Genomic DNA, 20,838 nt, shown 5'->3' on the forward strand with positions numbered 1-20,838 from the left:
TGAGGAGGGTAGATCCGGTGGCTGTGACAACGACGATGGCGTCAACCAGTCGGTGACCAACTCTGGGATGGAGCGATTAGGCAATTTTTTAAATTTTTTGGATTTTTTTGGGATTTTTTGTCACGGAAAGTTGGTATTATAGGCGACTGCTCTTTATCTGCCGTTTGAAAAAAAAAATCAATTTTTGTGAGACGGAGATAGTAGTATAAGCAATGGGGGATCTAACATGAGGCGACGGGCTCAGCCCCTACTAGCCAGTTAAAGTCATTGGAGCACCATGAAGATTCCTCTAAAATTTTATGATAAAAATCAATAGAAAATGTGACCTCAAACTATATCTAACTAGTTGAAGAAAAACTCCTAATCTTGTTGGCTAGATCCATTACTGAGGCCGTGTTTGGCAAGGGAGGGGTGTAACTTAACTTACCGGTATGGAAAACGTAGTAATGGATTAATACATGATTAATTAATTATTAAAAATATAAAATAGATTAATATAATTTTTAAAAACAACTTTTCTATAGAAAACTTTTGCAAAAAATACACCGTTTAATAGTTCGAAAAGCGTGTGGGCAGGAAAAGAAGAGGGATAACTTTAACTTAGGGGGCGAACGCGGCATGTGTATAACTGTATAAGTAATTAAGTAAGTAATTAAACATGATCGAGGCGTGTGCATGTGCAGCTTCTTCTTCCTCCTCTCACCGAATCTCCATGCACGAGTGGAATAGCCTCTTGCGCATGTGCGTACCACAGGGTCAAACCCATTGGATCCAATGCAAGATCGATCAGCATGCAGCATGGCCACGCACCCTCTGCCGTCCACGTGGCAGGCATCGCCTCATGCATGCCGCACACGTGGCACCGTGCCATGCTGCGACTGCCAGCCATTTGGCCCATTTGGTACTCGCATCAGGACCATGGTTCAGAGCAAATTTACAAGTTGAACAGTATAGTTAATTAGTAGCTCTAATTTATTTATAGTCAATTTAATAGCTAATTTATATAATAGGTATCTACAAAATATCAATACATGATCCCATATGTCATACACATATTTTGTTTTAGTTGGGTATAAATTAGTAGTCCACATTTCTTCTCTCTTCTCTCTTTATCTCATTAAAATATGCTTATAGCTAGCTTATAGCTGCTATTGGACCGCTCTAAATGGACTACCCCTCAGCAATAAACACGTATAAAAAGAAAAAAAAACGAAGAGACAGGTTGACTCTCATGAAAAGAGTCTATAGAATTAAAATGAGTTGTCTAATACTATATGACACATAGGTATATAAAGTAAATAACACACACACATCCTACGATATTAACATTTCTAGCAGTACTCACAGTGCTATTTATTTTATTAATCTCCTTTCAATTAAAAGTATTCCCATTTTATCTTTGTCTATCCTTATACCCGCATTCATTTCTTATTTATTACTTCATCTAATATAAAATATAATCATTTATAATATTTAAATTTTATAAAAAAATGTAAACATTTTTGGCCTTATCAATGACTTTTAATTTAAAATTCACCCTCATCATTTCACTTCTTCTTATACTTATAAACTCAAACTTGAATTTTCAACATTAAATATAGAGTTAATTTTAGAGGTTTTTTCATTGTAGATCATTCTGTAATCTTTTAGATCGCTAACAACATGTACATAAAAAGTTTTATTCATAAATTATTTTTAGTTTGCAAATATATTGTTTGAATTTTTCTTAAAAAAAACAATGACTCCTGTTAATTATCCCCATCTTATCTGCACCAACCATCCCACATCTATGATAGTTTTTTCTTCTTAGACTTAATCGTTACTAAACATTTTAGATTTTGGACGAAAGTAGTAAACATTTTTTTCTCAACTTTAATCTCTGCTTAACGACCTATATATACTTTGGAATAATATCATGTTTTGGAGCTGAGATAGTATAATCAGATGCCACTCATCAGTTCAGAACTTCAGATCACATGGATGGATGCATGCGCATAGCTTTCTTCAGGTGATCAAGACGTGAAGGATACATATAACTAGCATAAAAAGTTATTGATCCGCAACTCCCGGGGTCAACTCACCGTCTGCACTGCACCCCAAAACCACACCCACACACATGCATTTGCTTACTGTGCACTTTTTTTGCTCACCTGTTCATCCAGATGCTACTCTTCTCCAGCTGCTTCTGCTATTTCACCTTATTATACGAAATTTCGTCACAGGAAGCTTGGGACAAAACTTGCAGATAATTGCTTGATTCTTATGCACAAATGCTGCAAAAGTAGTAGTAGTAGCAGCAGCTTTCCAAGAGAGGTTTATTACAGTGCACTGAACACGTACTAATTGACACTTCCATCAGCTAATGCATTATTCAGGCATGCAGCCTTAGGCTGCTTAGCTCTAGACAAAATGCATTGGATGATACATATATAGATGGATCATGAGATCATCATATTTTCTGATGAGTTGATGATGCATGCAACAACCTGCCGCTTCGCATTAGGTTGTCGCTTTCTGATTTTTTTCTTCTCTAATCTACAGTTGTGTACACCCAAGTTCATCAGGACAAGAACTCTGAAACTCTGAAACTTCTGAAGTTGCAGCACAGAGGCTCGCTTGAGAGAAATAAAAGTAAGGCCACTGCTGCTGCAAAATCAACTCCTGCAAGAGAAAAGATATATAAAATCCAGGCTGATTAGATCTGCTGAGGTTTGATAGGTTAACTCGATGCAACTGTGCAAGTGTGCAAGCAACCACTCGTAAACCTAACCTAAGACCTTCATGGATAGGATGGAGAAAATTCAACTGGTATTAGTCAAAATGTAAGGCAAATGTATAGCATTACCAAGGACTCTGATCAAGTAGAGGTTAGGATATCATAGTCAAACATTGACACGTACATACCATGATCTCATTGATTAAGGACTACTGTCACCGTTTAACGATACAAGACTTTTTATTATATATATATATATATATATATATATATATATATATATATATATATATATTATTAAGAGATATAAAATTTTACATAGAAAAAAATATACCTCCTTTATCTTCCGTATGTATCTTCCGTGTCTTCTAAGGATAGTAAAATTATTCTATATAATACATTAATCAATGGATGGATTGCAGAAAGTCTTAGAGGAAACTGAGGGTGTACTTGTAAAGTACAGAGTTTTCTTTTCCGTTTTTGTCTGCGCGAAATGTACAAAATTTTCTACCAAAGCAAGACTAATAGAGACGTCCTTTTCTGAAATCACATGAAGCAACAGACTTAATTCTTTTTTCGTGTATGTGGATTGATAACGGAGATGACAAAAAATTGTCGCGTGAAAGCAAACAAAAATCTTATCCCAATACGGCCAAGAAATAAAAAAAACAAATCTTTCTTTTTCACCTTTAAGAAAAAAAAGAAATTGAGGCTTTAATAACGCCTTAATTCACTTTGGAAGGCGATATTTTTTTTCTTCTTTTTTCGGAAACTGAATTTGTGATTGCAGTTTTGGATAAGTACTAAATTGCAGATTTCATGCTCTTGTAATTGCAAAATTTATGGCTTGACTCAAATGGCATGCATGGAGAATGGATGGACAGTTGAGCATGATAAAGAAATAATCTTTAGTCTCTGAAGATTTCAGAGAAATGGACGGAGGAGCAGAGTAATCAAGCTCATACCTTGGACGAGCAGCAATGGCGCAGAGGAGGACACTGCGGCGTCAATCGTTGAAGAGGACGGTGTCGGCGATGTCCATGAGTGGGCCGAGGCATTCCGGCGAGAACTTGCGCGCGAACATGTAGTCGTAGGTGGCGTTCTTGGAGCGGCGGAGGTCGGCGACGAGCTCGGCCGACACCTCGTCGGCGGTGTACTTGTGCGGGTGGCCGTGCACGCTGCCGGTCCAGTTGACGTGGGTGAGCGTGTACCGCGCGACGCCGGCGGGGTCGGCCATGTCGAGCAGCGTCGGGAAGTAGTGCTCCTCCGGGTAGCAGGAGTCCGGGTTGAGGCACGGCTGCCGGAACTTGCGCCAGAGGCGGCGCTCCCGGACGACGAGCACGGCGTGGCGGCGCGCGAGCGTGAAGAACTGGGAGCCGACGCGGAACCGGTCGAACGGGACCTCGGGGAGCATGGCGTCGTCGCCGCGCGCCGCGTAGCGCGACTGCATCTGCGGCTCGCCGGAGAGCACCTCGATGTAGCTCGGGAGGCGGTGGTGGTGCGCCGCCTGGGGCGGGAAGAGCGACGCGTAGAGCCGCGGGAAGGAGTGGACCGGGACGCAGTGCTGCGACAGCAGCGCGAAGTAGGCGTTCGCCGCGTCGTCGACCAGCGCCGCGGCGAGCAGGCGCCGGGCCGCGGCGATGAGCGTCGCGTCGGCGCGCTTCGTCGGCCTCGCCGCCACGAACCGCCCCCGGAACGACTTCGTCGGCGGCAGCCGCAGCTCCGCCGCCGGGTCGGCGTGGACGTACACGTTTATCCTCTCGCCATGGCCCTCAAAGAACCGCTCCCACAGCGGCGCGAACGTGAGGTCCGAGTTGGTGAGGAACATAAACGCCACCTTGGGCCCCGCCGGCGCCATCGCCATCGCCGCGCCTTCCCCAGCATCCAGCGTCGCCCGCCGGAGCAGCGCAAGATCATCATCCTCCCCGCCATCACCACCCCCCTTCCCATCGCCCACCACCACCACCGCCTCCTCCTCCTTCGCCGGCGTCATCGGCGACGACGACCGCGGGGCAAGAACGAGCAGCCCCGTCAGCGACGCGAACAGCAGAACAGTAAGCACCAACGGCGACGACGTCATGGCGCGAATCCGGGGCCAATTCCGGCGAAAGAAGCACCGCCCTTGGTCGCCGCGGATCGAATCGGCGGAATCCGGGGTCAGGACAGCATCCAGGCGGGCCGAACGGGAGGTATCGATCGGAGAACGGAGGCGAGGAGGAGGTCGCGGCGGCCGCCTGAGCTGCTCTCGCTGTCGCTCCTTTCCCTCTTCCACTCCTCTTCCATTCCACTTGAGCTGGACTAAAAGGAATCGGCGGGGGCGATGACAGGTGGGGCCCACCTGTGCGTGGGGCCCGCTGGCAGTGGGACGAGGGGGGAGTGGACGGTCGGGGACGCAGGGTTGAGGCTATGGATGGATTTGCGCCGTCGGATGCGGGACTACGTGGCACCGTTTGTTTTGGAGGGTGGTCTGGACTTCCTCTAATTTCCAAACAATGAGAATATCATTGCTTTTTACGATAAATTTATATATGTAAAGTTTTCTGAAAAGAATCAAAACTTTTAAGTTTTTAATAACTGTAACACGTACAATAATTAATTAATAGTCTCATGATACACACTATAAGACTTATTATTCTTGTGTATATGTATTTATATATATGCTAATGAGTATGTGTGTATCCACATGTATATATATACATGTAGATAGGACAAAAAGAATTATAATGTTGAACAGATGAAGTAATAGATTGTGTTTTTGTTGCCACGGTAAGCTCACTAGCAAAAGCTGAATCGAACGGGTTTAAGGGCCTGTTTGGAAGCTGAGTTTAGGAGATTTCTTTTTCAGATTTTTAGAAGTTAGCTACCAAACAGCTACTTCTCAGACTCTAAAACTCCTCGAACAGACCCTAAATCCCCTACAACAATGCTTACACTTAGTAGTACTGTCCAGTGAGATATGAGCCCAATACTACAATACTGCGTATAATACCATTATGAATCGAACATTCACTTAAGTTGGAGTAAAACCATAATAGAATTTTTCCCCTTCGTTCAAGGTTGATAAAAGCGTACTCACAAATTCACAATATGGTTTTATGTCACAAAAGCAATCTACTTAATATTTTGGCATATACGAATTTTCTATACAAAAGAGATATTTTTAAAAAAATAGGAGAACAGCGAAACTCTTGGGACTGAATCTCAAGTCTGTCTAAATTTTTAGATGGTTAAGACACAAGAGGAAAAAAAAAATTCATTACACAAGAAGGAGAAAACGTAAAGCGGTGCCTCATTTCTATTTCCCTTCAGAAGGTTTATAAACATGTTTACTTTATTCAAATGATCAAATTTTCTAAAAGAATTATCATACATAAAGGTAAACTAAGGGCCCTTTTTGATTCGTTTGATAGGAAAAACTACAGGAATTGAAGTAGTATGATTCTTCGATCCCGTGAAAATCAAAAACACATAAAAATATGAAATGTACCCTTTAATAGTGCTATAGAAAAAACATAGGATTTCTGGTCTAGAAAGTTTTCAAAGAGGTTAGGCCTCTTTCTTATTTTAATGTAAAAATAAACTAAAGGAATGCAATCCTAAGAAATGTTTACTTTTCCTTTTCTATGAATCAAAGGCACACGTAGGAAAAAATCCATAGGATTGTGAATTCTACAAAATTCTTACACCAATCCTTAGAATCAAAGGAGCCCTAAATAAGTTATCATCCAAAAACTTAAGCACACACGAGCTGTTCATGAAATCCACACTCCTGGAGTGCCCAAAAGGCCAAAATGCAGAACTGAACTGATCACAGGTTAAGCTAGCACCTTCCCCCAAAGAAAATAAATACAGTATGTTCATCATAGCGGCTCAATCAAGAGGAGGCATCAAATAACACAATCTGGATCAACCAGCTCATAAACTGAAATCGTTTCAACCTCCTCGCGACGAACTTAAGTGATCAAGAGACATGCGGTCGTCTTCTTTGGTGAGATCGATGTTCCATGGAAACTTCATATGTATCCATCCATGGTTTTACTGAAATCCTTCTAATGGCCCCCAGCATGGATGGATATGCAAGGAAGGGCGACGAGTGGCTTGGTGTCAATCTTCATAGCCTTGAGCATGGCAGAATTTCTGAGAAGCCCAAAACCGGGAGACACCGGCCCAACCCGAAGAAAACCTTTCTACACCCCAAAAGCTAGCCCATGAGGTGAGGGACCTCTCTTCTTTTTAAGTTGGTGTCACTCTCCCTAAGTTTCTAATGTAGGACTATTCCCAACAAATATTAGATAGATGCAGCATATGTGAATATTTAGAGCACAAATCGTAGGCAAAGTAGCCCTCTGATACACACAAGAACAAGGCAAGAAACTTAACACAATCAATCTCACATAGAAAAGGATGGACAAGAATACTGAATGTAAAACTGAATTCATGACCAAACCTCAAGTTCTAAACACTGCACTGTCAGCGTCTGGAGACGAGCCAGTGAACCTGGAAGCTTAGTGAAGATATATTCAACTAATTCAGGACGCCTTAGCTTCATGCAGACATTTGTTAGCCCATGTACTCACGTTTTGTCAGGCCAAAATTTTACTCTGTCTCTTCAGGCTGTCCGCAGCTCCAAGGTACCAAGAAACTCCAAGGTATTGCAGTTTGAGATCAAAATCTGTATGCCTTCGTAATCACTAACATCTGTTTGTTCTAATTTGAGCATTTTAAGGTTCAGAAAGGCCTTGAAATCCACAGGCAGATTCAGAGAAACAGTGGTAAGTCTCATGGACAGCAAATGTGAAGTGTCCATAGCACATAAAAGCTTAAAAGGGATATCAAATGCTGAGGAGGATTTGAAATCAAAAGTAAGGTTTTTTTTTTTTTGAGTAGCAATGGCAAAGTTGAGCCATCTATCTATGTGGTCTGCATGTTCATTCTCTAGTCTGAATTCAATTGCTATTTTCTGAACACTTAGACGACTGTGTTACTGGAAAACTCGATTTTTTCTCTCTCGTTGAATTATTTCTTATTTAGCAGCTCACCATGGGAGGTCGAATCCTTTTTGAAACAAGACCTTGACAGCATCATATCGAAGAAAAGGTAAAAATCCAAGTTTGCATGGGAACACCAAAAAATCTTTTTCCAGTGGCTTGATAATATACTCATCCTTGCAGCATCTTTTAGGGGCAGCCATGATACGATACCAATCGATATATCGAGTAGAGAGGACAACAATGGTGTCAACCATATAGATCATTAGCAAACAAACAAATAAAGAAGGGCAATTTTGTATCGTAAAACTTCAACATCTCTAGATCCCGTATATCTGGAGGTACTAAAATTATACACTAAAAATATTTAAAGACGAAGGTAGTATAATATTCCCTATGTTCCATGTTATAAGATTTTCTTTCAACTCGCTATCATTTGTGTGCTATTGAATCTGTGTGTTATTGAATCTAGACATATATATTGAGATATGGATGAATCTAAGTAAATTCAGAAAGTATTGTAATATGGAACGGAGGGAGTACTTCATAAAATCGCCAATTAAAAAGCTTCAAAAGCTATTTTAACTGAACCTTAATTACCCTACAATAAACATAAAACATTTGTGATCAGAACCGAGGGAGGAGTATGCAGTTGAAAACATAATTAATAATTAGCACCCGTTAAGTTAGTTTGTCTCAAGTCTCTTGACATCTCAAGATCTACACGGTTTTTGAAGACAAAGTCTTCATCTTACTTCAAAAAAAAAAATTTAAACTTACCTCAAAAAAGGACGAAGTCGCCATTGACCACCAACTGAAAACACCACGGTATCATCACATGCGTTTCCGTGTCTCTTCTTCTTCTTCTTCCATCCTTTCTTGCACTCCTCTTCTACATCCATCCTTGTGTGTGTGTGTGTATATAGTATGGAGCAGCCGATCACCATGCCCAATTAATGAGCTCACAGCTAGCTAGCTCTCCCTACGTTGATCTGATCGACGACGACGAGGAGCCCATGGGCGGCGGCGGATTCGCCGTCGAAGGAGGCTCGTTGTACAAAACAAACACGTCGAGCGCCATAGCCGGGCTCTGCGTCGGCGCCGTCGTCTTCCTCCTCTGCTGTGTCACGCTGCTCTGCTCGTTCTTCTGCAACCGCACCCGCAGGGCGGCGGCGGCGGCGCCTACAGGCCGGAGAGAGGGTGGGGACTACGGCGGCAATGTGGCTGCCGGCGTCGACGAGGCGACGCTGCAGGCGTTGCCGTTGGTGCTGTACGGCGAGGCGGCGACCACGCAGGCGTGCTGCCCCGTCTGCCTGGAGAGCTACGGCGAGCGCGACGTGCTCCGGGTGCTGCCGGCGTGCGGCCACCTGTTCCACCGGGAGTGCATCTTCAAGTGGCTCCGGCAGCGCCCGACGTGCCCGGTCTGCCGGACGTCGCCGCTGCCGTGCCCCATGACGGCGCCGCTCGCCGACATTCTTGGACTGCTCTATGTTTAATTTTTAACCTTTTTTACCATGCTTGGAAAAAAATACTTCAAGATACTATATTTTTTTAGTGTAAAAATTTAATATTTTGAGGTACAAATGTATCTTAAAATACCAGAATTTTTCACTAAAATTTTAGTATCTAGATTATCTACCAAGAATGGTATAAAAAGGCATTTAATCTTTCATTCCATTAATTTCCATTAATTTGTATACCAACCACAGTTAATTTCACAATAAGTGTAGAAGACGAAAAATGAATTTGGTTTCAATCGTGTAGTGGCTGGTGGTCAAGTGAAGAAACTTGATCACACTATCTCTTCTGCACATAAATATTGTTTCATGAGTCTAATTAAGAGAATTGCTCAGACGAAGCTGTCATTAATAATATTGGAATAATACTGCTTGATTGAGATTATAAAATAAGCACTAGGAATTATCTGAGGGTAAAAATAATTTTGTTTCATTTCAGTTCTTGTACTCTTATTTTAGACATCTTATCTTTCTTATAGCCATATTGGACATTATGGAAACCATGTTATTACTTGCTGTACGTTTTACTGGCGGTTGACATCACCCAGCTAGCGGTATCTTGGTTAGTGTGTTAACCACAAGTTTAACTTCAAAAACAACAAATCATGGTTGTTGTGTTAACTATTTAACCATGAAGAACCGAGTGCCCTAAAAACTGAGGGGTTTAGCACGACAAGTATGAGTAATCGCATGCACTATATATAGCAAACCCTAATGGAGACTTCATCTGTTCTTGCGAGGAACATGAACGTATATATACATGTGAACCAAACTACTTCTAGACATGCATTGAAACTGTTACATATCCAAAGTTCAGAATACATGCATGCAATATATTTAGGCTACATGTTTGGTTCTCTATTGGACTTCTAGTATTTTTCCTGAATTTCTGTTAGGGCTCTTGCTATTTTTCCCTTTATATACAGGGTGTATCCATGGAGCATGATTTTTATTTATTTGGGTGGTCCAACTTACATAGTTTTTTAATTGTCACAAATATAACATACAAATTATACAATATATATATATATATATGTATAATATAATAAAAATATAAAATTGATCAAATGTGTATTTTGTATATGTTAATAAATGATATTTTTTATATTTATTATATATATTCACTTAAGTTGGAAATCTGTCTCCGCCTATATTTTATTATATATTCCTTGGAAGCAATATGGAGAGAGCGTTATGCATGTTAAATCCCATATATTTGTATCAAATTCCTAACTAATGATTAATGTTAGTCAGCGTCTGTGGTTTATCCCAAGGGTTTGCCATGTAAAATATATATGCATCCATTATGCTTTTCTATTTCCTACCTAACAGGTACCTAACAAAATTCATGGCGTGAATCCATAAGAATTATCAAGCTTTTTCACTTTGAACCAATATCTTTCATATATGATAAGAAATAAAAGACGCATCTGATTAAATTAACTTAGAGCATATAGCAGCTGATCGAGCTCTTCTCGATAACTTTTTGTGACAATGTTTTGCTGCAGGACACTCGAGGTTATGTTCTTTGCAGGAGGGCATCGTAAAAATATGTTAAGCTGAAGAACAACTCCAAAAATAAGTATTCCCTCCTATCAAAAATATTTATCATTTATGACAAGATTTGGTCAAACCTTCTAAAACTTCAACAAACAATTTTGTGTTTAAATAAATTTATAAAACCTCATAAGTTCATGATATTATGATAGTACATACTTATCGAGGAGAATCTACGTATATAGTTTGTTTTGTACTTAAACTAATCATTTAAGAAATAATCAATTTTGTCAGAATTTCAAAAGTTTGACCAAATCTCATCCTAAATGATTGCAACAATTATTTATTATTTTCCAATTGAACAGAGAAAATTTTTCCCTAGGCTAGCCCATGTTACCTGAATTGGTTGAATTCGACCATTTTTCTCTAATTAATTAAGTCCAACTTAGAATTATGGCCATGAGTACATTTTCAACTTTTCCAAACTTTTCTATATTTTCCAAATTTCCAAACTACACATCATGCAACTTCTCAAGTTTGTCATTACCCTAAGTATATTGCTATCATACATCATATTCCATCTTCATTCCTTCTAACTACACGTTAAAAGCTCATGGCACATGGGTAATTCTCGTCTTTTGTAACAAATTCTTGGTACAATCTACAATTGGACCGGAGATAATAGAATAACAGTTATGAATGTGCTTTCAAAGTATCATCTATCCGTAACACGCTTAACGATGTACACCAACAAATTACAAAAAAAAAAGATGGAATATCATGTAGAAAAATTTGTCTTCTTTATACTTCCTCTATTTTTAACTACATGACGATATTAACTTTCGAACATAATGTTTCGCTATCCGTCTTATTAAAAGAAATAAAAGAAATAGTTAGTGTAAATAGGCCCCAATAAGGGTCAGGCACCCAGCTCTTATTGGGCCATGCTTTTAATGGGCCGTGCGATCACTGGGCCGACCGATTGGGCCGGTCGCACACAAATTGGGCCACGCACTTGCGTGCTGGCATAAATAGGTCTAGCAATTAGCAAAGCGAGTGATTATAAGCTCAGGCATTTAAAAACTGCTGTTTACAGTTTGATTATTATCTAGTACAGGCATTTTTTTAATTATGGTTTTGTCTATTGTAGTAGTAGCAGTATTTCCGAGTGGAGATGAACGGCCGTGATTGAAACATTTAATGTTTTTCTTTCTTCCTTTTTTTGTTTGTGAATTAATACTCTCCATGTTGTTTAACTAATAGATGATGGTGTTCATTTTGTAGGTACGTTTGGTCATTCTTATTATTCAAAAGATTTATATAACTATCCTATTTTGTTATAACTAGCTTTATTATTAAATATACTTTAAGCATGTTTTCTATTACATATCTACATAAAAGAATTAAATAAGACGAATAACCAAATACTCTCTCTACTTCAGACTTTCTAATACTGTCCAAATTCATATGGATACTTAATAAATCTACTAGTTATATACCCGTGCTAACTCCACGGTGATAGTTTGTATCTGGTAATGCAAATAAGAGATAATCCATGGTCTAACACTATAAATTAACTAAAGTGCGTAACATTCTGAACAGATATATGTGGTATGAAAATCCCAAAGAGTCACATATCATTGTTTATAAAAATCACACATGTCCAGGCTAGCAAAGGAGAAAAAATGTCTCATCCCCTCACTCAAAAAAAAAGGAGCCTGCTGCATGCTCCCCTGAGACCATCTGTCCTATTCACGTATTCACAAGATCCCTTGCTCTTACTGCTCCTTTGGCCCTCACACTCACCACTCCTCTAGCCACACCCTCTCGTTAGTTTAAGTGACAATGTTGAGTACACAAATATAATAAAAGGTGGGGGTAAAAACACTCTAATTTCTAGTACATCTCTGTTGTTTAGGATTTTAAATAATACAGCTAGCAGAAATATCAAGAATCGGACATGAGATCACCAACAATATAAAAGGCAGTTGTTTTTACTATCACAAGAAGAACATCGTCTTCAAGTTGAACAAAGCGTTTCAGTAAACATACTACGAAGCAGCAGACATCTTCATATTGCCACCAAGGATTACTTGTAGTTGACATCTCAGTAATTGTATATCCAAGTAACTGGCATCTCATTAGTTGAAATAACGGCAAGATTATATCAGTTTTATTCATTATAACATATACATTTTGTATTTAATTACACAACACTCGAATGCCATGAACATACAATGGTATACCTTAGCAACCATCCAATATGAGCTTCCTCTGAAAGGAGTTACATGCTTCAACATAAGCAAGGATTTTCTTAGTTCAATTGAATCCCTTATCGTCGCCATCAGAATCGTCTTTGTTTGAATCACGTACAAATGACCCCACCAGCTCTCAACAAAAAAGGAAAGATTGTAGACCTAGCTCTTGGAAAAAACATGCATGTAATAAATTGTGATCACTCCTAAGTTGTTAAGGCAGCCAATTTTCCGGTGGAATACACAATACATTAAAGGCTTCCGTTCTAAGTTGCATATAGCCTTCTGACCCAATAGAAACCAAAATACACAAAATGGTTAATTAGTGAAACCATTTGCACTAAAATATTTAGAATAAAACATTGGCATAACCTAAGACTGGCACACCAAATACATTTGGCTAGTGATAAGAAAAATGTGCAGTTCAACACCATATGCCTGAAATATGCAGGTGTTGATTTTTGCAATGCACTTCCAGTGCAATATGTGGTGACATCTGAAAATACAATAGAATTATAAGACCAACAAGTTGTCCGAGTAATGTGGTTATAGTACCACGTGCTCATGTGTTGATGCATGCATGCGCATTGGCTTAAATCCTCTTTCTTATTTCGTCTAAAGTAAGTTCCCACACATCAGTGCACATCAAATTAATTAGCTGAAGAGAATGGATATGTACGCTTGAATATACAAGCAATCCAGCAGGGACTGGCCAAAACGTTTGGAATTTTCATTTTGTTTTGAGACCAGGTGCAAAATCTAGAAAATGAATTATGATATTAGGCGTGTCCGTGTGTACAACAATAATTAGTAGGGGTTATTAGCCTAGGAATTATGAATATTTGCTGACAAGAGGGAAAGAGAAAATACAACAACGTTATACTAACGGCTCAACAACAACTCTAAATCTCTATAAAACAGAAAGTTGGTCGCATGAGAGTGAAAAAAGGATAGAGTGGTAATAAAAAATATTTTTTAGGTCTCAAGTGTTATAAGGATATACTCTATTTATTCCAAAATATAAACATTTCAATTAAATATGTATCATAATATAAGTGTTCATGCATTGACTCCATATTTCAAACCTACCAATGATTTCAAAGCAAACCAGGTACTTGAAAAGGGAATCATTCATCCAAAATTTAAGAACTTACCACTGAATTGAATAAAAACAAATGTTTTTATATATTTCTAGAAAGCTATACAAAGATGTTGATTAGTGTATTTCTATATGAGTTTCGCAATATGGGTCACTAATCAAACAAAGATATTGATCTAGAGTTGTAAATTGGTTCAGATATAAGATCAAATTGAAAATAGCAGACTTTGAGCTAACTGGGAGGAGGCGTCGGCGACGATGAGGGAGACGGTGGCCCCAAATAGGCAAATACCCCACTTGGTTCGACAATCAAACAAAGAATAACCACTAAACATGAAGCAACACAAATGCAGGCACATAGTTTATAGAAAACAAACAGCAAGCGAGCAATCGTCACCTCACTGGACGCATGATCTCGAGCATGGAGACGTCCTTGGTCACCAACTTGAGCAGCACCTCCGATGGCTGCACGCGCGAGAGCAGCTTCAGCCCGAAGCTACACCAAAAAAAAGCAAAGAAAGGGAGTACACCCAACGACTCAGCATCTCGCCATTTTCGTTTCCACAGGCGCTGCAGTGTCGCATCACTGAGCAATCCCCAAACCTTAAACTCCCGACCTGTGGATCCAATTCTTCACTGACCCCTCCGGCGCGCTCCCAAACCTGATCCCTGCCCTGTTCATCTGCGCGGCGAAAACCCCACCATCAGAAACCCTCCCCAAACACGGGACGACAACGAACGGATGCGAGAATGCGGCGCCTGGTGGCGGTGGAGACTTCTCTCCGCCGAGCACCTTGTCCACGTCGAATTCGACGATGGCCACCGCGTTCTTCGATGCCGTGCGTCCCCTGCCAGCGATTCCCCGCCAAAGGTCTTTGACGGTGAGAGGCGGTGGCGAGGGAGGCGGCGGCGGAGGACGCCATCGCGGGCGGGTGAGACGACGATGACGAGGGAGGCGGCGGCGGCCGAGGCGGCGATGGAGGCGCGACACTGGGAGGAGACGGCTGGGTAGAATAGATGGGAGGAGACGGATGGAGGAGATCATAGGCGGAGCGGCGGATCTGAGCCGTAGATTAGATGCAGATGACTCTGTCCGTTGGATCTGTCCACTGAGTAAACTGAGTAAACTGTGTTGGTGCACTGTAGGTAGATACATATATGCAAAACATTTACATTAATTTATAAATGAATCCATGTAAACTATATGATTAATAAAAGTCGCCTATCTAAGAGTCTGGGTCCACTAAATAATTATCAAAGGTGAGAAATAACTGAAATCCTGCAAATCACTGGGGTATATACCTCCACAACTAACCTGTACTAAGCTGGTTCCAACCAGAATTAGTTTATACTAATTAATCCCTACCTAACAGAGTACTATCAACCTTACATCACTGTAGCAAATCCGAAAAATACATCTAGCTCTCATATTGACTTGTATATATATATATGTTGTCGTCAGGGTGTGTAGAAAAAAGCAACTTGTCAAGAACATCATCATCTCATCCCATACTACAAAATTAGGTCAAACTTATACTACCTCCACCTTAGAAAAACTTCATTTCTCGATTTCTATGTCCAACGTTTGATCATCCATCTTATTTATAGAAAAACATAAAAAAATTAGTCAGGCGTAACTTAATATTCATGTTTTATCGTCAAATAACAATAAAAATATTGATTAAAAAATTCAAATAAGACAAAAAATCAAACATTTTATGTAGAAACTGAAAACTGAACTTATCTAAGGACTTACCGTGTTACACACCTAAGCAGAAATCTAGCCACATCTAGAGATGCCAGAACACAGACAAGAAATTAAATCCAACCCAATCAATCCGGCATAATTAATGAACTAATTAATTAAACAATTAAGCCATCTCATTGACCTTGAGCTAGCTAGCTACAGCTTAACACGCCACGCTACCACCTGCGTCTCCGTCTCCGTCTCCGTCTCCGTCTCCTCCTCGGATTTAGCAGCAGCTCGCTCGCTCGCTCGCCATGATCGAGCTCACCTAGCTTGCTTGCTTGCTTGCGTTAACGACGACGAGGTTGGCAGCATGAGTGCAGGGAGCCCGTCGCCGGGCGGCGGCGGGGGGAGTATATTTGGGTCGAGCGGCGTCGGCGGGTTCGGCTACGGCGTCGGCGCGTCGCTCGGCGTGCTGCTCATCGTCTCCACCGTCGCGCTCGCCATCTACTTCTGCAGCCGCACGTCCATGCCGGTGGCGGCCGCCGCGGGGCCGCCGTCGCCTCCCCGGCGCCAGGACGGCGACGGCGACGTCGAGGCCGGCATCGACGAGGCGACGCTGGAGGCGTTCCCGGTGGTGGTGTACGGCGAGGCGAGGAAGGCCAGGGAGGGCGGCGCCGCGGCGGCGCAGACGTGCTGCCCCGTCTGCCTGGAGAACTACGGCGACGCCGACGTGCTCCGGGCGCTGCCGGACTGCGGCCACCTGTTCCACCGCGGGTGCGTCGACCCGTGGCTCCGGCAGCGGCCGACGTGCCCCGTCTGCCGGACGTCGCCGCTGCCGAGCCCCATGCCGACGCCGCTCGCCGAGGTCACGCCGCTGGCTCTCGCCAGGCCGTCGTGAGGAGCTTCTTGGCCTGCTTCTGTGTTTGATTTTGTTTTTCCATTTGTACACTGAAAATTATCACTAGAAGTAGGAAAAAATTGAAGAAAATTTGTTTATTTTGTTGGGTGTACATAAATGTTTCATGAGTCTCACAAAATCTGCTCAAAAGTTGTCTCAGATGGTAATAAAACAAGAAGAAATTTGCTCAAAAGTTGCCTCAAATTGAGAACATCAGTGAAATTTCTTTCGATAGAAATTTTGCAAAACCAGCGAAATTTTGGTATTTTCGGTACCCTGCGAAAGAAATGTCTTTTGCTCAAAAAATTAGGTCCTTTTCAAAATTTGACAGGTTATTGAACATCTATGATGAATTAATGTTGATGCAAGAAGGCAATGTTATGTTGATTATGGACAACTTATGCTGTTTGCTTTCACTGTCAATACTTACTAGTTTTGTTGGATCCTTTTGTTAGTTTCAGACAAAATTCAGTTAAAGCATTTAAATTTGGCTCGAAAATTTAAGTCGAAATTAGCGAAATTTCACTTATTTGGACAGTTTCAATGCCCTGCGAAATTTCTCTCAGCAAAAATTGCCACAAACGGTGAGAGATTAATTAAAGGCACGAAAGTCCTGCATTTAATTCCATGTACAGCTGAAAACAATTAAATTGGGTATCTGTCGTTGGATATTAATTCATCGAGATCAGAGAATTTCTGTACTCGATGTACAATTCTTCCCTATTATACAGAGTGCATTGAATTTGCACTGAACTCCCAGATTTTTTTCAGTAGATGAATACCACACTTGCAAATGTATTGTCTATTTGAGTTCAGCATAGGAATTTCATACCATGTTCATCTTGAACATACACAAAATTTAACTGCTGTATTGTAATTCCTCTATGGGCATGAACAAATTCTAATGAGAAACAAGAAGAAAACTCTCTACAAATATTTGGGACAGAGGAAGGGTTCAGAGAAATGGAGTAATTAACTGCTCTCTTCACAGATTATTCACAGATGGTTTCACTTTCATAACCAAGATTTGCTACCTTCCCTTGCAAGTACCGAAGAATAAGCGGGATAGAAACCATTGCATCATTTCCAGGTCTGGTGCACAACCTTGCAATGATCACAAGGTTTCGAAGTTCTTTGGAATCATAGATGTTGCCAAGATCTGCATCCACCATTTTGTACATTGTGCAGGCAAATCCAGGCTCCTGCACCCACTGCACCAGCTCGCCTTGGCCGCCCGGCGATTGCCCGGTCACTAGCTCAAGGATCAGGACACCATACTGGAACACCATGTCCCTTCTCCTTTGCTGAATTTGGTCTGAAGAACACAAACACATGGAATGCTGTCGGTGTCAGTTTCTGACAATGCTCTACACAGAGTGATAAAAGGGCAAATTTTGAGTTGTTTCTGTTGTTTGTATGGTAACTAGACCTTCAAAAGATGCAGCATTCGATTCCGCCGTTCGCTTCGAGTCATAACCGATTACATTCACATCTGATAACTGAAAATGTTACAAGCTTAATAGGTCAACTGACTGCATTTCAGATGTGTAAGAACTAAGAACCATGGCCAATGTTAGCCTTTTTTACCTTTGCAACAAAATTGGCATCCATCATCACATTGCTTGAGTTGACCGACACATGGAACACCGGAGGATCGCAGAAGTAGTACAGGTATTCCTGCATCATCATCATAATCATCACACACAACAAAGAGCAATCTGAAATCACCATCCAAGTTCAGAAACCAAATCTGCTGGTAGTATCAGATGGTGACTAAATGCAGTATCCTTTCCAGTGTTGATGTGTTGTTGCAATATATGAGGAGTAATTAATTAGTAGTACCAATGCTGCTGCAACATCTATGGCAACCTGCAGCCTGGTCCTCCAGTTCAGAGGTGTCCTCAGGGGATCTGCCCAGAAACTCACCAGCATCACAACATGACTGACAAAACAAACACAGCTTCTGAACTTTGAATAATTTCTGCCTAGAAATGTGCAAAGCACATATATATACATACCATGAAGACATTCTTTCAGACTCCTGTTCTCAATGTGGTCAAACACCAGAAATCTGAAACATCAAACGGAATACAAACACTGATTCGAAAGAATTATTCTAGGACAGTGACATGATCCAAGGTGATGAACTGAACTGGAACCTGTTGTTGCCTTCGCAGGAGAAGCCATGGAGCCTGACGACGTGGCGGTGGTTGAGGCGGCCGAGCAGCTGCAGCTCCCGGTAGAAGGCCTCCTTCTCCCGGTCCCCGCCGCCGGCTCGCCGCACCGTCGCGACGAGGCCGTCGGCGAACCGGGCTCTGTACGCGGTGCCGCGCGGGGCGCTCTCCAGAACCGCGCTGAACCCGTTCGTCGCCGCCTCGATCTCCCTGTGCTTGAACCTCCTCAAGAACGGCAAGCCACCTGCAAAAACCAAAATTTGGTGCACAATTTCAGCAAAATTAAGCAACACCAAATCAAAGAACCAATCTTTCTCGAGAAAAACCCAGTAACAGCTAGCAGCAGCAAGGAGAAGCACGTACGGTTGCCGCGGAGGCAGAGCTGCCGGCTCAGGCAGCCCATCCTCCTCGTCATCACCGGATGGGGATTGGAGGAGGAGCTAGATGACTGACTGACAGACTGACGAGCTGCTGCTACTTGCCTTGTCGATGGAGTAGCTCTGTCCTGCAGCTGCAGGTGCAGGTACGAACAGTACAGTAACCTACGGAGGATTGATTGCGTTGGTGATTACTGGTAGCAGTAATCGGATCGGCTGCTACTACGGTTGCTTGAGATTGTTGTTGCTGCCTTTGTGTCGGTCCCCTTCCAGCCTAGCCTGCCTTTTGCTCTCTCTCTCTCTCCATACTAGCTAACGCACTTGCTTTGCAAATGATAAAAACATATTATGTTATTTCTAGAATAAAAAAATATTTTTATGAAATATATGATCATCTTTTTTATATAGGAAATATCCGTATCAATTTTATTTTATATAGATATCCATATAGATTTAATTGATTTTTAATATTACAAAGTTAAGTAGGTAAATTATAGAATACGGTAGGAGTACTGGAGGCTTTTACAGTAGCAATTTACAGCAGCAAAGATATGCTGCTGCTCATAATAAGCTTCTGTGTGTGGTAGTGGGAGTGATGATTCCCTCGCTTTTTCGGTGGCTGCCTCTCACTCCAAAGTTACTGCATCTACTTTGTTTTATGTTACAGAATGTTTTGATTTTTTCATATGAATTTAGAAAAAACTAAAAAGTTTTTTTTTGAAATAGGAAGATAGAGGAGGCTCTGCCTTGTATCCAATTCAGTGATAAAATGGATTGGTGTTACAATGAGTGAAAATTAAGGTCAGAGGTAAGGATGTACAAACGAGGAAGAGTTGTCAGCTTCATCTGAAAGCAAAAGGAACGTAAAAAAACAGCAAGTAAGAAAAAACATATTTAACTAGAAAATATTATAACCTGAAATGAATGTAAGATATTTTTTCTTACCACTGATTATATAGTATTATAGTGGACATGTTTTTCAACCTTCTAAATGGTAAGCTCTCCGTAGAAACTTTCTATGTAAAACATTTTTATTTGGCCGTTCCAAGTAAAACTTAATTGTAATAGTGAATTTAATAGTTTCTGTGCATAAATAACTATCATAAAATCGGATAATCTTGTAAATATAAAAATGTCAGGAGAAAAGGTAATTCTTTTTGTTGTGGTGTAGGATATGAACATGATATATAATCCCTCCATGCATCAATGTAGGACGTTGGTTAGTTCAATCATACAAATAAAATAGGAGCCTTTCAAAATCACCTAGTAGTATTTCCTCTAATTTTTATTTATTTTTTGACGTAAAATCATACATTTACACGTTGAGGGAGTATTTATGAAAAATTATGCAAAAAAAAAAAACCTACACGTTGTCTTTCCGGAGCGAGTGCCGTTCTGTTTCTGAAATATGCCTGGTCAGAATTGTTGATCTGTATGGAAATATTGGTCAGATTATACAGTTGAAAAATATTGTCAGGGAAATATTAAATTGTTTGGATTAATCTGTTCTCTCTTGCATCACCTGATTCATGAAATTTTATCAAGCCAATGCTTAATGGCATCCAAATGTGCTAGCTCCGCTTTTCTTTTCCATTTTCATGCTGCTGGGAATCGTTTTCACATCACT

The 20,838-nt window shown here is 41.0% G+C and overlaps 5 protein-coding genes across 8 annotated transcripts; 2 read left to right on the plus strand and 3 right to left on the minus strand.

Moving 5' to 3' along the window:
* Positions 1–2,067: 2,067 nt before the first annotated feature.
* Positions 2,068–4,975, minus strand: LOC121054934 (glycosyltransferase BC10-like). The gene is made up of 2 exons (XM_040525994.1): positions 3,682–4,975; positions 2,068–2,661 (listed from the first exon to the last, which is right to left on the minus strand). Exon 1 carries the CDS (start codon positions 4,794–4,796, stop codon positions 3,723–3,725), a length of 1,074 nt encoding a protein of 357 aa, XP_040381928.1. The 5' UTR covers positions 4,797–4,975; the 3' UTR covers positions 2,068–2,661; positions 3,682–3,722.
* A 3,745-nt stretch (positions 4,976–8,720) lies between these two features.
* On the plus strand, positions 8,721–9,200 carry LOC102716054 (RING-H2 finger protein ATL70-like). Its single transcript, XM_006658229.2, has one exon. The coding sequence runs from the start codon at positions 8,721–8,723 to the stop codon at positions 9,198–9,200; it is 480 nt and encodes a 159-aa protein (XP_006658292.2).
* A 3,402-nt stretch (positions 9,201–12,602) lies between these two features.
* Positions 12,603–15,015, minus strand: LOC107303413. 4 transcript variants are annotated; one of them, XR_001550672.1, is made up of 5 exons: positions 14,866–15,015; positions 14,690–14,754; positions 14,470–14,568; positions 12,965–13,258; positions 12,603–12,848 (listed from the first exon to the last, which is right to left on the minus strand). XR_001550672.1 is itself a non-coding variant. In XM_015839490.1 (4 exons), exons 1-4 carry the CDS (start codon positions 14,993–14,995, stop codon positions 13,136–13,138), a joined length of 417 nt encoding a protein of 138 aa, XP_015694976.1. In that variant the 5' UTR covers positions 14,996–15,015; the 3' UTR covers positions 12,859–13,135. The 4 variants fall into 4 exon arrangements, 3 of the variants coding, with proteins under 3 accessions (XP_015694976.1, XP_015694977.1, XP_015694975.1); XM_015839490.1 differs by lacking the exon at positions 12,603–12,848 and having other exon boundaries at positions 12,859–13,258; XM_015839491.1 differs by lacking the exon at positions 12,603–12,848 and having other exon boundaries at positions 12,859–13,469.
* Positions 15,016–16,059: 1,044 nt separating this feature from the next.
* LOC121055039 (RING-H2 finger protein ATL70-like) lies at positions 16,060–16,983 on the plus strand. The gene has a single exon (XM_040526429.1). The coding sequence runs from the start codon at positions 16,133–16,135 to the stop codon at positions 16,658–16,660; it is 528 nt and encodes a 175-aa protein (XP_040382363.1). The 5' UTR covers positions 16,060–16,132; the 3' UTR covers positions 16,661–16,983.
* A 313-nt stretch (positions 16,984–17,296) lies between these two features.
* LOC102716334 (probable receptor-like protein kinase At1g49730) lies at positions 17,297–19,385 on the minus strand. Its single transcript, XM_015839524.2, has 7 exons — positions 19,198–19,385; positions 18,820–19,078; positions 18,679–18,731; positions 18,503–18,570; positions 18,248–18,337; positions 18,090–18,159; positions 17,297–17,975 (listed from the first exon to the last, which is right to left on the minus strand). Exons 1-7 carry the CDS (start codon positions 19,247–19,249, stop codon positions 17,653–17,655), a joined length of 915 nt encoding a protein of 304 aa, XP_015695010.1. The 5' UTR covers positions 19,250–19,385; the 3' UTR covers positions 17,297–17,652.
* Between the last annotated feature and the right edge of the window lie 1,453 nt (positions 19,386–20,838).

The sequence above is a fragment of the Oryza brachyantha genome, chromosome 7 (genome assembly GCF_000231095.2).
Source record: "Oryza brachyantha chromosome 7, ObraRS2, whole genome shotgun sequence".
Lineage (NCBI taxonomy): Eukaryota > Viridiplantae > Streptophyta > Magnoliopsida > Poales > Poaceae > Oryza > Oryza brachyantha.

Coding starts and splice junctions, on each gene's coding strand:
- LOC102716334 (XM_015839524.2), bottom strand. CDS start 19,249: ATGACGAGGAGGATGGGCTGCCTGAGCCGGCAGCTCTGCCTCCGCGGC. Junction 18,338..18,502: donor TAGATGTTGCAGCAGCATTG/GTACTACTAATT, acceptor ATGATGATGCAG/GAATACCTGTACTACTTCTG. Junction 18,160..18,247: donor ATGCCAATTTTGTTGCAAAG/GTAAAAAAGGCT, acceptor TAACATTTTCAG/TTATCAGATGTGAATGTAAT.
- LOC102716054 (XM_006658229.2), top strand. CDS start 8,721: ATGGGCGGCGGCGGATTCGCCGTCGAAGGAGGCTCGTTGTACAAAACA.
- LOC121055039 (XM_040526429.1), top strand. CDS start 16,133: ATGAGTGCAGGGAGCCCGTCGCCGGGCGGCGGCGGGGGGAGTATATTT.
- LOC107303413 (XM_015839489.1), bottom strand. CDS start 14,995: ATGGCGTCCTCCGCCGCCGCCTCCCTCGCCACCGCCTCTCACCGTCAA. Junction 14,755..14,865: donor TCGAATTCGACGTGGACAAG/GTGCTCGGCGGA, acceptor TTCGCCGCGCAG/ATGAACAGGGCAGGGATCAG. Junction 14,569..14,689: donor GTGAAGAATTGGATCCACAG/GTCGGGAGTTTA, acceptor TTTTTGGTGTAG/CTTCGGGCTGAAGCTGCTCT.
- LOC121054934 (XM_040525994.1), bottom strand. CDS start 4,796: ATGACGTCGTCGCCGTTGGTGCTTACTGTTCTGCTGTTCGCGTCGCTG.